Source organism: Acanthaster planci, linkage group LG14 (assembly GCF_054643075.1).
Source record: "Acanthaster planci isolate LZ-2023a linkage group LG14, COTS_SCS, whole genome shotgun sequence".
Lineage (NCBI taxonomy): Eukaryota > Metazoa > Echinodermata > Asteroidea > Valvatida > Acanthasteridae > Acanthaster > Acanthaster planci.
The window spans coordinates 2,069,532-2,084,393 of NC_141790.1; the positions used below are offsets into that span (position 1 = coordinate 2,069,532).

General features: G+C 42.0%; 1 protein-coding gene across 1 annotated transcript; it reads right to left on the reverse strand.

The window, feature by feature from the left end:
• Positions 1-1,918: 1,918 nt before the first annotated feature.
• On the reverse strand, positions 1,919-12,406 carry LOC110985989 (cytochrome P450 4F4-like). Its single transcript, XM_022247540.2, has 4 exons — positions 11,652-12,406; positions 9,182-9,400; positions 8,252-8,511; positions 1,919-6,570 (listed from the first exon to the last, which is right to left on the reverse strand). The coding sequence occupies exons 1-4, from the start codon at positions 12,228-12,230 to the stop codon at positions 6,108-6,110; spliced, it is 1,521 nt and encodes a 506-aa protein (XP_022103232.2). The 5' UTR covers positions 12,231-12,406; the 3' UTR covers positions 1,919-6,107.
• Between the last annotated feature and the right edge of the window lie 2,456 nt (positions 12,407-14,862).

The following is a 14,862-nucleotide window of genomic DNA, read 5'->3' on the forward strand; positions in this document are numbered from 1 at the left end:
GTGGTAAAATGGAAACCAATTCAACTTTCGAGTTTAACATACCTTTTTTACGTTCGGAAATATGACGTATTTTTCACTCCATTTCCTCCCAAATGTCGCTTATGATAAACAAAAAACTCATCACAAAAAGGAAATCTGAAGCCTGATTATATTTTCCTGGAAAAAATTCAGCAAACTTTTACAAAACGCGGAAGATCTCCGCAGATGAATTTGATGTAGTCGTATGCAGGCTGGCGTCACCATTTTAACAAGCAACACTGACCACAACTTTGCCGAAGTTTGGCGCATGCTTTACTGAAGCTTTTCATGTCACTTCAAAAGGCCAAGAGCAAACGGAATGCCCTGAAGAAGTTACCCTCTTCACCCGGGGCGCGTATGATCTCGATGGAGCCGACAGTTTCGAGAGAGGGTGCCCTCTGTGTCGTGCTTTATTCGCATTCTGCCAAAGGCTTTAAAGAATGGTTATATAATAAGGCACAAGGGTATTACATTCACCCGGGGTTTGGCAGCAGATATGTGTGTTGGTTGGGAGTACTCCCAGCATGAAATCCTCTGTCTCAAGTTGGATTCCTCTCCGTTGATTTTACAACTCTTTTTAAAACTTGTATATAACGTTTTCTGATCAATTTTTAGTTGTCTCAAACTTGATTTGTTTGTATTTTGTTAAAAATAAATAATGTTGTCCATCCGAGGAAAGAAGTGTCGGAACGATGTCCGACGTCGCCTGCCCCAAAACCCACAGTAAAGTGATCGAGTGCGCGTGCGCTAACTCTCAACTAAGTGGTGCACCGGTATGGGAGTGAACATCATCAGCGACAAGCGTTTTCTTGCACGCGTTCTGCGTGTACGCAAAGACCATACATGCTGGAGTGAAGTAGTTACGCGTACTCAGCGTGCTCTCCACCAAACGCGCATATTTTTGCGCGTCTCATGGCGCGCCTAAGCGGTGAGTACCAAAAAAAAAAGCCCTAGCTCTCTTGTTCGCTCGGAGTGGATTGTGCAATGAGCCAGATCGTGAGCCAGTAGCTCCCGAGTTTGCACTTGGCCGTGTTCATAGTTTTCTACAGAAATTATTCTTTTTGGCTAAAAGCAAAAATAGCGAATGTCAAGTAACTGCCTTCGGCCATAAAAATACAAAATTTATGGGTGAGGTGTTATAATATCAAATACTCACCAATACTAAATATGCCAAATGTTTTTCCTTCAATACAGTGTTTCCTCTTGTTTTTAGATTTCTGATGATTTTCAATTCCAGTTCTACAGGTTATGGGCTTTGTTTGGAACATATTTGACCATGTTGGGCATTATTAAGATATGTATTATATACTACGATAGAATTTAAGATTGCACTATGCAATGTCTGGATAGTGATGTAACTTTAAACGGGCAAATGTTAAGTGCACGCACATTCACTAAAATTTATGATTTTGACCGTAGTGGGGTAAATGAGCCATAATTGGCATAAGGTAGTGTAACCATATTCACAATAACATGTTTTCGATGGTGGTCCCTTATTTTCCCAATCTTATTAATGGTGCATAGGCCAGTACCGCAATAACTGAGTTTTGTGTCTTCACAAAGAGATGCAACCATGCGACCTCGCCGTACCACAACGCACACCAGCGTGCTTCAGCGTGCCCTTAACTTCCACAAAACGTGCCCATAACTTACTCGAAGTACGCCAGCGTAGTCACCAAATTTGTCATACGTCGGCACACGCTAGCTGGCTAAATCGTCAAGGTGTGACAGTTGATGTGACAGTTGATAACAGTTCTTGTAGTTTTAGAAGGCGGCTTGCTGGTCTGCACTGAGGGCCCTCCTGTATGCTTTTTGTCTATCTTGGTCTTCATTCATACTGTACCGTCTCTCTTGGGGTAGGGAGTCGTTATCATAAAAGAGTGAGAGTCATTGGACTGACTTATACACACACTACTGTTTTATTCCGAAGAATTATTCACATCTTCAACATATTTACAATGAACAACTGCTACTAGTAAGGCTGGATATTACTCAAGTACTGCTCGTCCAAATCTGAGCCATTTATTCGGGAGTGATAGAAAGGTTGTTCATATCGGAGCAAAACACACACGAAAGGTCAGGGAATTGTTCCTCCAAAACTGCCCGTTCGGGAATATTCAGTGCTGATCGATAGAGCTGGTCACTTTATATAGACTTTTGGGGCCGCGTCTTAGCCAATGGGAGCACTGGATTAGGGTGGCTATGAATAATTCATACTGTAGAAAGTCTATGGAAGAAAAGTCTATGGGGATTTTGTACACACTTGGTTCTCACTGACTTATGGAGAGCGATAAGGTCCGAGACGTTTGGGAGCGGGAAGGTGAAAGGCTGTTCATGGGTGAGCTACGGGGGACTTGGTCAACGAGGGAAAGGAAAGGGTGAGGCTTTCTCGGTACATTGGGTTGTGTACAACATTAAGTCTCTGGATGGCTAGGAAATCTACACGTAATTCTTACGGGCTAAAACTGAGGGTGAGCGGAGGTAATTGACCTCGCTGTGCCGTGACCGGACAGATATGGAATTCCATATCTGCTGTCGTGCGTCGTCCGTCGTGCGTCGCCCGTCGTGCGTCGTCCGTCGTGCGTCGCCCGTCGTGCGTCGCCCGTCGTGCGTCGCCCGTCATGCGTCGCCCGTCGTGCGTCATCCGTCGCCCGTCGTGCGTCGCCCGTCGCCCGTCGTGCGACGCCCGTCGTGCGTCGCCCGTCGTGCGACGCCCGTCGTGCGTCGCCCGTCGTGCGTCGCCCGTGGTTTTTTTTGTCATGATTGCGCAGTGGTATTTTTAACTTTGACCCTTGATCGTTTCACATGTACATGTCCTTGTTCGATCGATCCACCATGCCTGACTCTCATTCTAGCAATAGAACTAGAAGATGTACATGTACATGTATTCGTTTTTGCAGTTGCGGAAACTCCAATTGAAAGAAGAAATAATGTCCTGACATCGGCTAAGTAACGTGTATATGAAATAACACCATTTTGGTTACATAAATAAATCAACAAAATAGACTTTTGTTACGGTAGATTGTTTTTCTCGATAACTAAGTTACTCTAGACGTAACTTCAATTTACTCGTTAACAGCCAGACTTTAGGTCTATAGCCTATGTGATATTTCTGTCCGTCCCTGCACGATATCCCACAGAACGGAATGTAAATAATAGATTATTTACAATATTTGATTCCCAATAGTTTTCATAAGAGACGAACTGATTCAACATTATTTTGAGGGCGGGTATACCTATGATGAAATCTGCTGTATACTCCAAATTAGACATGACTTTATTTGCAGGTTGGCTCACAGAAGTCTTTTAAACAGTAACGTTACTTGTTAGCCCCATAAATAATGCTGATGTGCTGGACAACCTGTTCTCATTGGTCTATCCACCATGGCATACATACCCACAAAAACCAACACGTCATATTTTCTGAAACTTAAACCAAGTGGTAATTGCCCCTTAACAATACATTTAATAAACAGTTTGTTATCCACAGCACGTCTAGTATTTCTAGATTTCAAGGTGAAACTGAGAGGACAAGATAGAATATCTGTATCGGTTGGCAGATTTCTTCCTGGAATTTGATGAAAACAAGTCAGCACATTTTTACAGTATGCAAATTAGAATAACACTGTGGATAAGTTGGCCGGAACAATTTTTGCTGAAAATGTTTTTCCCCAAAAAACACTTAGTTGAATTCTCAGAAAGGCGATATTTTCTTGTCAAGGGGCAGGGGTAGTCTAGCATTATTGGAATTAATTATGTGACTAGTATATGCTTTGCAGGTGGGATTTATACTTGCCTTATTGGGAAAAGATCTTTAGAAGTGAATGGAATCATCACATTGTCATTTGTTAAACAACGGCTTTTGCATGTCCTATGCAACCCATTTGATGGGCGACGCACGACGGGCGACGCACGACGCACGACGGGCGACGGACGACGGGCGACGCACGACGGGCGACGCACGGCGGAAAATGGCATGTTTGGAACTGGTAAATGGCAGAATTGGGACACAACAAAAAGCAAAATGCGACGGACGACGGGCGACGGCAGATATGGAATTCCATAGACAGAGGCTTTCGGTGTGTGGTTTGGCGGGACACATACGGTATGAGTTGGGGGTCTGTGTGGGTAGAATGTGCGGGTTACGTTGTGCGACTGAAAGTAGGATTGACTCCGAGGAAGTGTGCTTCGGAGTTGCGGTTCAAGGGCATGTTGCAGCATAGAGCAACAGGGTCGCGCGGGGAATGCAATGCGCTGTGTACAATCCGTATAATCTACGTGTAGATGGTCATGAACTATACTCATCTCTATCCGACGTTTGTCATCGTCGCCCCCCCCCCCCGTCTTAAACATCGTTTACTACATCATTTTATATTCCTCTCCAGCGTGGATAATCTCTCTTTACCTCTGGAAAATAGACTTCCGTTCAAAGCTTTTGTCGCACTAGTGACAAGCATAGGGCTTGACTGAAGACAAAGCACTCATGCTGAATCGTTAAAGGGACCATGAAATTGAATTATTTTGCTAAATTTTACTGAAACCATTGAGAGTTGCACTGATTTGTGCACAAAGAATTTCTTGATTTTTTCTAACACTGCCATCATCGATTTGGTAATTTATTGTTGTGTAAGTATATGGTAACAAGTTGAGGAGCAACTTCTTCTCAGAAATGATTTGAAATAGCAAATTTGGAATTCACAATTTGAACATGAAAAATGCAAACTGAGCAGTGTCTTCCTTGGCTTACATCAAGGCAAAAGGGCCCTCACTTGTCAGGAAATGTTCAATTTTGAATGTTTAAAAAGTGCACCTTAAACTTAACCTAACTCAAAATAAGAGTCCATATAGTCCATTTACATAAAAAAGAGTACAAAAAAGTGTACTTTCCTTTAGAGCTTAAAAAAGGTTCATCTCCAAATGAGAATCAAACGGGTGTTTTAAGGAAGGAAGAGCAAAATGAAAAAAAAAAAGCAAAAGAAGCAACAAATTTGGCATCAAATGAGATGCCACTATCCATTCGAAATATAAGCGAAGAATGAATTTTACAGGTCTGCGTTTGCCCCCAACACCTTCGTGCAAACATTGAAAGTGATTGTCATAGAAATGTTTTTTAGATTCTAGGAAAATTTGTAATTACATATAAATGACCTCTTTAAATGTTCAAATGCAAAAACAAAAAGTTAATTATTAATCAGTATTTGCAAATATATGCAAAAACTCGAAAGGTAAACAAAAATGTTTATATCTTAAGGTGAAGATTGCTAGATCAACTGTACTTTACTAAGGTTCTGTCTGAAACCAAAATTTAGCTACGTAACTTCAATAAATAAAAAAAAAACTATAAAGAAACTAACTAGATGCTTATAAATGACTTATAAAAAGAACGAAGATATTAAACGGAACGGGATTTGAACCCGTGACCTCCGGAATACCGTACCAGTTCTCTACCAACTGAGCTATCCAACCCTGTGTCGGTGGCTCTTCCCATTTGTCAATAACTTTGTTCGGGGGGGGGGGGGCTGGCCAGAAGTTTTTAAGGCGCTAGCTAGAAGCCACGTAACCTCAATATTGAGAAAACTAAGCAAAATGTAAACTAAAAGGAAAATTAAACACTCAGTAAAACTGGCAGTCAATAATGAATAGTGCATCTAGAAGCTTGAGAAGAACTTGGTAAGTTCGAAACGTTAGGACATCTTACGCTCCACTGCTTCGATTTAATTTCAATGCATAGAGCTGTAGCAGGTAGTTAAGCACTGCTAACTAAATGCAAGAGAGGTTTTATCTTACAAGCAATTCCTAAACATTGAAAAGCAATCCACAAGGCGATTAGTTTACTATTAAAGTTCAAATGCCTGCAGGCCCAAGCTTCAATTTCAGTCAATTCCTGCAGCTACATCTTGCTATAATGTTAAGAAACTTTTGACAAATTTTGGAAAATTATCTTAAGTATTTGACATGGAATTGAATTACTTTCTCCGTTTTTAGCTCTGCTGACCCTTCATGAGTGTTTTTCACAACTCAACCTTCTCCACTCCCATTTTCCCAGAAAGGTTTTGCTGTTTGTTTATTTACTTTGCTGAACTCTGCACTTAAGATGCCCTGCAGACTGTTTCCAAATTGATATGCAAAGGTTTCAAGGGTTTCGATGAAATATTCATAGAGGGAATGGGGTCTGGTTCCCCTTTCACCAAGCTCAGACGGAAACGTCTGAGGATTCTGGCTGTGAATACCTTTATCTCGTTCATGGCGAACTGTTGACCAATGCAGTTTCTCGACCCTGCAGAGAACGGCGAGTACGAGAAAGGGTCCATCTTGGCGATATTTTGAGGCAGGAAGCGAGACGGCTTGTACTCCATGTGATCGTCACCCCAGACAGTCGGGTTGTGGTGGAGCTGATGGAAGCCAATTCCAACCAAGGTTCCTTCGGGGATTGTGAAGCCGTCTACCGTGTATGGAGCAGTTAGCGTACGAACGAACAAGGGCCCTGCAGTCATCATTCGCATAGACTCTTTTATAGCCATGGTCATGTACTCGAACTGACTGAGGTCCTTGCTGCAACGGAATATTTGAACAAAAATGAACATTGTGTGAAATTTGGTATTAGCTTTGGCACTGTCGTTTTTAGGCGAAGCCAAAAAGTGTTACTTAATACCCTGTGCTGCAAGGGCCTCATTTGTTTTAAATGTTGAGTGTTAATAACGTCATCACTGATCACCCCATTATTCTTGTATTGTAGACCCTGCAATCCCTTCTAAATTGATCAGTGGTTGTCCTCCTTTCCCTGCAAATAAAAATGCGCAGACAAAAGGTCACAGTAGGGTCAGGATACCCTTTTTCCAGTCAAGGGGGGGGGCTCAACGGCCAAGCCATTCAACAATCAATTGACCACACAATGGAACAACTCAGCTGTCTAGAAATATCAGAGTGACCGAACATTGATATAAGACTCGCCCGCGCCCTGGCTTGCCCAGGCACCGTCTGCGTAAACAATCCCTTCTTGCCACGTGGCTGAGATATTTACATACAATCCTATGGGACTTGGCCAGAGGCCGGCTCTGAGTAGTATTTTCATCAGCTGAGGGGAAGTCCCCTGTGAATGATGACTAAAGTAGACTTTTCAGCGTGAACAGAGGTAGGAATTTACGGAAGGTGTTTGCAATTGGTTGTATTTTTTTTTCAATGAAGTAATTAGAAAAATGAGGAACCACAGTTGACGCTCTAGGCTCTGCGCAGGGTAGAACCAAAGCCACTAAAAAAATGTAGAACACCCCAGAGAAGAAAACGGCCAATCTAGAAATCTACGGCTGTGCAAATGCAGAACAGAGGCTTTTGGCTCCATTTTTGAAATGTTGAGGATAAAGCTATCTAAGACATGCAAGTATTATGAAAGAGTAAAGTAATAGCGTCTTTTTGGCATTCGGAAGACATGCATTACAATCTGTAAACATTGTAAGAGTACGTCATGATGTTAAGACAAACATTTTTGAGAATCTCTACTATCAATTAATAATGTCTAGACAAGAAGTTAGAAGGCATATTTTCAAACTTCAATAAAAATGTATAAAAAGAAAGAATGAGGTTCTATCCGCCTACAAAATTGAATGAGGATTGGTCTTTGGATACTTTTTAAATCAAGGTCTTATGTTACTGCAAAATGCTTGAAACGTACACATTTACGTGATTTACCAATGGTCTTGTAAAATGGATTTTGAAGGGCCTCTGCGATTCGTGAAGAAGACACGTCGACCTGAATGCTAAGATTATTTACTTATTCATCTAAATTCACCTGATGATGTCATCAAGACCTTACACCCTTCTGCAGTCAGACTACGGTTCTGAAACCGCTAGTCTTACTTGTTTATTTATTTATTTATTTTTTTGCCTTTTTTGGTTTGGGTCTTGTACAATGTTACATTAGCAGGAAGAGGGGACAAATGGGTGGGGGAGACGGTAGGAGAACGATGAAGAGGATGAAAAAGAGTAAGGAAAAGAGAAAGGAGAAACAATTAGGAGGAGAGGGAAGTTTTCTGCACTTTCAAGAAGGAAAAGAAGATCAAGAATGCTTCAATGCAAGTCCGTTCATGATTGACCGACAGAGTGAGTAACAACCAACCCATTTGTTGCACAGTTTAGCCTCTGTGGTGGCCCTTCATTCTGCAAACATTTCTACGTGTGCACCCAGATTAACATTCTGGTGAAAGCACCAGCGCATTAGAAAAACGAAACTACTCACAAAGTAATCCTTTCGGAGTCTCTTCCAGCAAGCATCTTGTCCACCTCTTCCCTGATTCTGGTCTGGTGTTCAGGATACTTAGACAGAAAGTACAGCAACCAGGTCATGGAAGTAGCCGTGGTCTCGTGGCCGGCGAAAAGGAAAGTGTTGACCTCGTCTACCATCTCCTTTACGGTGAGTCCGCTGCCCTCTTCGTCTCTGGCCATGACAAGCGTGTCCAAGAAATCACGAGGCTTGGTGATGGGGTTACCTCCTTCAGCCTGCATCGGGAGTAGAAATTCTTCAGCTCGTTATCATGTAAATCAGTTCAACATTTAACAGGGGAAGAAAAGAAAAAACTACTACAACAACATCGTCAGATTTAACGCTAGTGTCATATGAAATTCGAAGTCTTCTTCTTCTTCGAGTTGGGTCTCTAATTTCTGTATGTCACTCCATGGGCGGAAATCCCGGGGGTACAGGTCCCTGAGGTACAAATTAACAGGAGGTTTTTGCATTTCGCCGAAAAAAGTTTTTAATTACGTAATTAGAAAAAATTGGATCCCCAGTGTGGCAACTCTGCCCGCCGCCAGGTTAAGCAAAACAAAATACTACAGGAATTGATGGAACGAGGATTTTCCATTTTTAGCTTTTATAAATGGAATGAGATAATAAACAGGACGTGCACAAAAAGTGTAAATTAAGGTCCCCCACGATCGAGGAGAGATTTTCACTCTTGCGACTTCAGTGCTTGCTTTATATTTGAATTTTACTGTACTGGGAATTTCGGGCAATTCAGCTCGATCTTGAGATCACAAACTACACAGATGCAGTTGTGAATCATACTGCAAATGAAACCGAGAATCTCAGCCTGGGACATGAGAACATCAGAGCTACAACGGACTGCAACGGAAGTGACATGTTTCTATTGAGGTCTTCCACTACATTTACCTTTTGCAGTATTTCTTTCTTTCGATCTTCGACCAGTTTTTTGGCAAAGTTGTGGAGAAACTTGATATTACTCTTATACTCTGCATAGTTGGAACTGAGCCGAAAGATCCAGGGGTTAAGAAGAAGCCGACTGCCATACTGCCGTTTCTGGATGAAACGCAACAAGGTTTCACATGCCGACAGAACACTCATCTCTTTTTCATGACCTACTGTCCTTATCTAAAATAGAGTGAAAGCACACACGTGGAAAGAAAAATCGTGTCAGATAATGACTGAGGTCTGAAAAGCTATTGCCACTAAGAGCACGAGCAGGGGTCGAAATTAACCTGTTTTCCTGGTAGCCAGCAAGACCAGTACTTCAAAATTTTCACTGGTCCTGCTGAAAGTTTGTTGGTTCCATACCAGAACCGCACACGCGGCCGCTTGAGCAATCCTTTTTATGGCGCAGGCTGCGACAAATTGTTTTTTTTTAGTTTGCCCGATGGGGCAGGCCATGCCATAAATTTGCTTGCTCAAATAAGATCAACACTTGCCCAACATTTATCAGAACCCACGATAATTATAGTTATTTAACTAAGACCTACTGCAATACACGCAGTCTTTTGTTAGGCCCCCAAACAGTTGTGCTTTGCCTAAAAAAAAAAGAAATGGGTCGGTAAGTCAGAAATGTTTTTGTTTTAGGGGCAACTTTTTGTGCTGATTGAATGGCATCGATGGGGACGACAGCTTCCAAAATTATCTCCAAAAGTGATTACCACCTGTCTTAATCTATGTAACAATTTTTACATTCGACAATTTACAAGAAAACTATAGACAATTCACATAGTGCTACTCATGCAATCGCAACAGAAAACTGGCCAACAATGTCCATGTATCACGTGGTTAGCATGCGTGATGCATTCAAACTAGCGGGTGATAAACCTTGAGCCGGAGCCACAAGCAGAGCAACCTCAAATTAAACTCATGAATGCAGAAAATACATGCATAAATAAGAGACCAGGTTATGTGAATTAACTTGCAGAAAACCTCTTGCAACATCGATGTCTTTTCGACCTGCAGCCTTATGGTTGCATCCGTGACGTGTACGGCCGATGTAGAGTGGACATGTACAGTACAGACTGGTTCTGGTTCCTATATTTTCATCACGCATTCTTTTGTATGGGTGCGGCGCGGCGGGAACCAGAGCAGCTTCGGTTAATGCATTGAGCTTTGGGCACGTGTTTTCACCACTTCGATAGCGAAACGTGAATGGAAACTCGTGAAAATATTTTTTTTTCTTAAAACAAGTATTTAACGTGAAGAAAGGTTATTGAAAGATATTTGTGAAGACAGAAAGGACATCAGATTTCAACTGGCCCACCGGACCACCAGTTTTATCAGATCAGCTGGCCCGCCGACTGTTTTACTAGCCTCGGGCCAGCGGACCACCGTTAACTTAAGTTTCGACCCCTGAGCACGAGGAGCTGATAAAACAACTTCTCAAATGCCAAAACTTTTAAGAACTTTCTAGAACTAAGTATGCTTCTGAGATGAAGGGTAGCTGAAATCGATTTATTTAAATACAGACCTTGAAATGCACCGTTGTGCCTCAGTTAACCTTATTTCAAGCTTCCGTTTCACTTCTTAAAAGGAAACTTCACTCCCTACTTGACTTTATGATTATGACATTTCCTTATTCGTGAGAACGCATGTTATTTCATCCCAATACGAAAGCCTGAATTCTAGATTGGTTCGTACACAAAAACTAATCCACACTTTTTACATTTTGAACAAAATTCGCTTTTTTTGAAAGTTACTTTCGTTTTGTCATTTAATATGTGTAACAAACAGCAAGCATCAGTCCCTCTCTGACAAAAGGTAATTAAAAACTGGTTCCTCAATTTGAACCAAACAGATGAAAATGTGTACTGAATATGCAGCAGCACCCTCTGCTTTTTAAATGCATTTAAACACATACGGACGTAAAACAGTTTTCAAACGTTTGAGAAGAGTTCAAAGTTGCTGAATGATTGTGTCGTTGCTGCAGTTTAGTTCAACCTGATAACTGCCCCATCTATCTTTTAGTTTAAACAATGAATAATAATGGTACCGGTTAATTGTCATATGCAAAGCTCTTTCGGTAGAAGCAACATCAACAGATCGATTGCACCAGCTAAATCACGTGACCTGTGGTGAGTATTAAATATCAACAAACAGCGTCCACCGAAAGTAAAGTGCCCCAAAAGTATCGTTTACCAAAAATACAGCCGACGGTAGGTGCTTTACTAAGACTACTGATGTGCTGGATACTATCCCATATATTGGCTTTATTTTTTATAAACAAAACTCAAAACACACTTTGTTCTGGGAATGATACCCGCTTAAGGACACGTGATTTAGCATGCGTAATGACTCTATCCTTTATTTTTGAATCTCATGAATTGGCCACTATCTATAGCCTTGCGATACCACGCCATGAGAACAACCTCACCTGACAATTTGACTTGTTAGAGCAGGCAGTGCGCATAATAACATCAAAGGTACACAGCACAAGACCGCCGTGTATGTCGAATGTGTGGCCTTGGGCAGCAGCCCGACCCATCTTGTCGAGTAATATCTCCACGCAGTCGTTTGAAACAGGAGTGTAGGTGCGCAAGATGTCCAAGTGAAACGAGCGGGTCAGAAGGCGCCGATTTCTCTTCCATTTTGCACCTTCAGCAGTGCCCAGGCCCTCGCCTAACCAATCGAGTAGAAGGTCGTAGAATTCAGCTTTTATGTTGCTCGCTGTACCAGTCAACACCGGCTTGATGGTTTTGGGATGGACCAGCACAGGTAAAGGCGCTGGTCCTAGCCACAAGGTGTAAATACGGGGGAAGGCTGCCACAGTGTCAATCAGCCACTTGTAGCCCGGGTCAAAGGGACCCTGCTTGTCATGGCCATGCAGCCAATGCGCACCAGGTGGAGAGGGTAGCTTCTTCAGGGCATTCCGTTTGCGAATGGATTTTCGTACTGACACAAAAACCTTCAAGAGAACCCACGCCAGAACCAGGCAAAATGCCTTCCACAGCATTTTGAGAAAACGTAAACGATAAAATTGCTGTAACAGAGTTTGTTGTGCGCAGCTGGTAGCTATAGACTAGAGTGTTGTGCTAACGCTTCAAGATATCATTGCCATTATATACAAATTCAGTGTTCCCCCGACGTCATACCTTTTCAACCGTCAGTGCAAACCCCACGCAAAAATGAGGTCATGTTTTGTTCGTTAACAGCACTGTGAAAAATGAAAAATCTTGATAGCTCAACATGTACTGTGGTCTGGGGTTACGTCTGTGCGCTCTGTCCTGGAAAGCAAACATGGGTTTCTAAGGTAGTATAGTTTTTCATGCACAGTCAGCCTTTTTTGAGAGGTCACAAGACCTTTCAGGATTCAGAGTGCCATTCAGAGACTTTGAAACTTGTAGGACGCTTAGGACTTTAAGATCATCATCAGCAAAGACAAGTGTTGCAGGTCTCTCTGTCTGCACCCCATGTACGGTATTACATGTCAAAATCACATGGCATTACAAGTGATAGGGATTCACAGAGACAAGGAAATTTGTTTGTGCAAGTTAACACACCCAATGACAGTGATAAACTTGCAGGTGTGGAAGGTTCCAGGGAGTTATTTTTTTAGAGATGTTCTTTAAAGATCGGTGTATTAGTCAGAGAGGAGGAAGGAGTCGTGAAATGTATCACTGATTTCAGAGTGCTAATATCAGGCTGCAGATTCACTGGATCAGGCGACCTTAAAAGGTCTTCGACCTTCAGGAGCATTCCACTCCTTGAGGTTGATAGATCTTGTCGAGATTGACGATTTCTGCCCTAGTCGACTCTATCATTATCATCGACCCTTAAAGGTTGCATGACATTTGTTATCAAAGCCCAATTTACACATGCGGTGTAGTGAAACCTTTTAGAGGCAAACGACCTTTTGAAACCACGTGTGGGGTTTGGAAACTTGTGGGTGGATCAGACCTTTTCAAATCATTCTGTCTGTTACAGCTGTGAGGTACCGTAACGGAGCTCTGGAAGTGCCATCCTACTTGTTTAGATCCCGACATATTTTATCTCAGCATGACAACATAATGGGCAATATGGCAACACCATGAGATGTTTTAGCGCATGATGAAATATCCTGTAATGAAATGACAACAGCCCGAGATAATTTATCATGGGATAACGACATCCTAAAAGGTGGATGACAGCATCCTGAGATAATTTATCACGGGATGAAGACATCGTAAAAGTGATATGATGACATTTGTCAATGAGGTGCTTTGACAATCCACCGTGAAAACAGGTGGCCTGAGATGGTAGCGTTTTTCAAAGCACATGTCCTATTGCCATAACTGATATTAGTTGGACTGATAAAACGTCATGATGTCTCACCGCCTGTTACGAGTAGTGAAGTTGACATCACACTTGGTGGATGTCTCTGGATGATGACATCCTGACGATGTCGTCATCCAACTTTGTAGGATGTCTTCATCCCTTGATAAATTATCTTGGGATGTCATCATCCAACTTTCACGATGTCACCATCCCTTTATTAATTATCTCAGGATGTCATCATCCAACTTTTACGATATCGTCATCCTGTAATAAATTGTCTCAGGATGCCGACATCTTGCCTTTATTACATCCTTATCCCGAGAAAAAATATGTCAGGATCTCAACAAGTCGGATGGCACTTCCTGAGCTCCGCAGTGAGGCCTTTCGTGTTTGTAATCGAACTTATGTGAGTTAATCGACCTGCTGAGCTGGTGCGACCTTTTGGAACTGTACAACCTTATTTTAGATAGAACTCAATCTGCTGGGGTTGTGCAACCTTTTAGAGGTGAGAAGCCTTTTGATCTATTTTGAATGCTAGATCTGTAGGGGTTCAAAGACATGCACGGAGAGTATGAAACTGTTACCCTTGTAAAACATCGGTGGTAAAATCTGACGTTAGGTCAACCAGCTGCACATTTTTGTTGTTGTTGGTAGAACTTAAGTGCTAATACTCTTTCAATTACACAACCTATTACTTTCTGTGGGACATGCACAGGAGGTAAAACATATCATTTTTTTCTTTCTGTTAATCCATGTGTGCAGAACTAAGCAGTAAACTTTTCTCAAGGGAGTTTGCAACTCTAACTCAGGATCTTCTGATGGAAACGTCTCAAAAAAATCAGGAAAGAAACACTAAACCAGCGATAAAGAGAGACCGGATCGCCAGTGGTTTTTATCAACATGTACACACGCGCACTTCAGTTCCTGTAGGCGCACTGCTTATGTGTACAGCTCTGCTATTTCGACTGAAACCAGTATTTTTTGGCCCTGTAGCATCCATTACACTTCACTACACAGAAGGGGCACACGCATATCAATTTTCGAGAATTTTACTTCTTTCCTTAACTGTAGTGTTCAGAATGTTTCATACAGAAAATGTGTTAACCTTTGGTAAGGAAAGGAAGTAGATAATTGGGAAATGAAAGAGCTAAAGAGGTAAGTTACGTTTATGTACATTTAGCACATCACAACGGTGACATATAGATATAGACTTCTTTGCCTTTCCTATTTCTTTTTCCGGCTGGACCTACATCTATACAGGGTGTCCCAGAAAAAAAAACCAAACCCAGAGGAAAGGGGTTAATATGCCCAAACCATGAGATATGATTATA